We start from the raw sequence: 2,160 nt of genomic DNA on the forward strand, positions 1-2,160 counted from the left end.
GAAAGCTTGGAGAGAATTATTTCCACCTCGGACAATATTCGGCTAAGTCATAAAATTAGCATTTTTAGTCATCTGTAAAGTGCTAAGAAATTCATTTCTGGTGAACGCCTGCATTAGCTTTTTAGTCACCCAGTGAGTAAGACAGTGACACGTAAACACAGGTGGAGCACAGGGGACCGACCGCCGGACTGGGCCCTCGCACACCTGCGCTCGCGGTCGGCTCTGCAAACCTGCGCACGAGCAGGAGGCAGCTCGATGGCGGGCCCTGTGATGGGCGTGTCACCTGCCTCGTCCCACGTCCCACTGCCAGCCGTGGCAGAGCCACATTCACTAGCACCGCGAGTCCCTCAGAATGTGCTCAGAGACAGCATTTCAGGTCGACAGGTGCAAGAAACGGCATGAAAGATCGACCAGGACACGCCCCCTGTGATGCCCGCACGGATGTTAACTCTCCATAAGATGAGACAGGAAAACATCTTGGTGTCACCGCTGGAGTCTAAATGTTGATAGGTATTGAGCATTTTGGTTCACAGCAGACATTATTAGTGAAATGTTACATGTGATATATTGACTAAAACATTAACTGTTAACTTTTTAATAGAAAAAAATGCAAAAAATATAAAAATACTACTTTGTTAAAATAAACAACATACACATTATGCCACTTTAGGAAGCTCGGCTTGTTCGGGAAGCGAAGCACGGCCCGGACCGGCGGCTCCCTCACTGATACAGACTGTGCTCTGGAAGGAGAAGATCCACGACATAAATAAACGCAGCGCATCCGAATCCAGCAAAGCTGTGGGAAGAGCTGTTACTAAATCCCTGCGCGGCCAAACGGGGCGCGCTCTCCCACGAGTGCTCGTTCGCAGACGCCCCAGCGACAGGACACGGGCGGGTCCGGGCTCCGTCACTCGAGCGCCCCCTGCCTCTTCTGCCGTCTCAGGAAACGTGTGTGTCCAGCTCTGTGCACGGAAGAGAAGCAGCCACGGGCGGGAGCAGGAGCCAGCACCGCGACGCCCCATGCTTCTTCCCCGCAGGTGGCCGCAGGTGGCCGCAGGCGGCCGTCACTCCGCCTTCACGCGTTGAGCAGGGGGATCCGCCACACCATGACGGAGGAGACCAGCTCCTCTGGCCGCGGCTGCCGGGCCCTCCTGCCTAAGCGCCGGTGGCCCTGGCCCCCGCAGGCCAGCAGCACGGAGCTGACTCTCGCGGAGCTGGCGCACCGCCCCCGGGCCTGCGTGGTGCCGGGGTGCTGCAGGAGGTCGAAGCCGTCCTCGGACCCGGGCTCCAGGGACCCGGACGACGAGAGCCCACGTCGGTGCGTCGCGGAGCCCGGGGAAGCCCCCAGCCACACGGCGTCGGAGCTGTGCTGACTCGGGCAGGGCCAGGCGCCCTCGCCGGGCAGTGCGTCCTTCTGGTCTGCGTCCTGGGGGTCCGCGCCGGGGGCTGGGCTGGCCCTGGGCTTGTCCTTGTCTGCCTTGGGGGCGGTGGTGGCCGCGATCAGGAACTTGACAGGCCCGCTGTGCGCGTGGTAGGACACCATGCCTCTGCCTGGAAGGGGGTGTGCTCAGCGGGTGCCTGCACGAGGGCGCCTGCAGACCCAGCCCGCGTGCCCCCCGCCCGGCCATGGGGCCCGAGGAGCAACCCTGCCGCTCGGGGACAGGCCGGATGACGACACTCTGGTGACGGCCGGCAGCATCGCCGCCAGCGCGCATCTCGAGTGAGGAGATGCTGTCCGTCCCGGCCTCGGCACGGACGCCGCTCGCTGCTCTGCGGACCCGGCCTGGCTTTCCCGAGTCCCGGCTAAAGAAATCCCACTGAAACGGGCCTGTTTCAAGAGCAGGGCCCGCCACTTCCCGCCACTTCTCACCACGAAAAGGTTCTGAGGTTTAGAACAAGTTAGTTCTGTGGTTTTATTAAAGTGGGGACTTCCGGGTTAAAGGGGATGTGCTTCTAATTGTAAAGCCACCATCGGACCCGAGAGCACTGTCAAGCTCCCCAGGTCCCCCGGAGACGCGACCCCGGGCACTGGCTTCCTGAGGCCAGCGGGCACGGTGCCTCCACGGTGGTGGAGCACGTTGCAGGTGACGTGACATGAATCTAGGAAGCATGGACCTTGTCACCAGACGCCTTGGGCTGAAGCAAGGCCGCAGCCCTCAC

At 61.0% G+C, this 2,160-nt stretch overlaps 1 protein-coding gene across 1 annotated transcript in view; it reads right to left on the reverse strand.

Annotated features, from left to right (window-relative positions):
• Positions 1-919: 919 nt before the first annotated feature.
• The window catches only part of ARHGEF10 (Rho guanine nucleotide exchange factor 10), an 80,984-nt gene continuing 79,743 nt past the window's right edge, over positions 920-2,160 (reverse strand). Inside the window, exon 29 of the mRNA XM_023522320.1 lies at positions 920-1,551. Coding sequence (XP_023378088.1) covers positions 1,076-1,551 — 476 coding nt within the window. The 3' untranslated portion in view covers positions 920-1,075. The remainder of the gene's footprint in view (positions 1,552-2,160) is intronic.

Source organism: Pteropus vampyrus, unplaced genomic scaffold (assembly GCF_000151845.1).
Source record: "Pteropus vampyrus isolate Shadow unplaced genomic scaffold, Pvam_2.0 Scaffold338, whole genome shotgun sequence".
Classification (NCBI taxonomy): domain Eukaryota; kingdom Metazoa; phylum Chordata; class Mammalia; order Chiroptera; family Pteropodidae; genus Pteropus; species Pteropus vampyrus.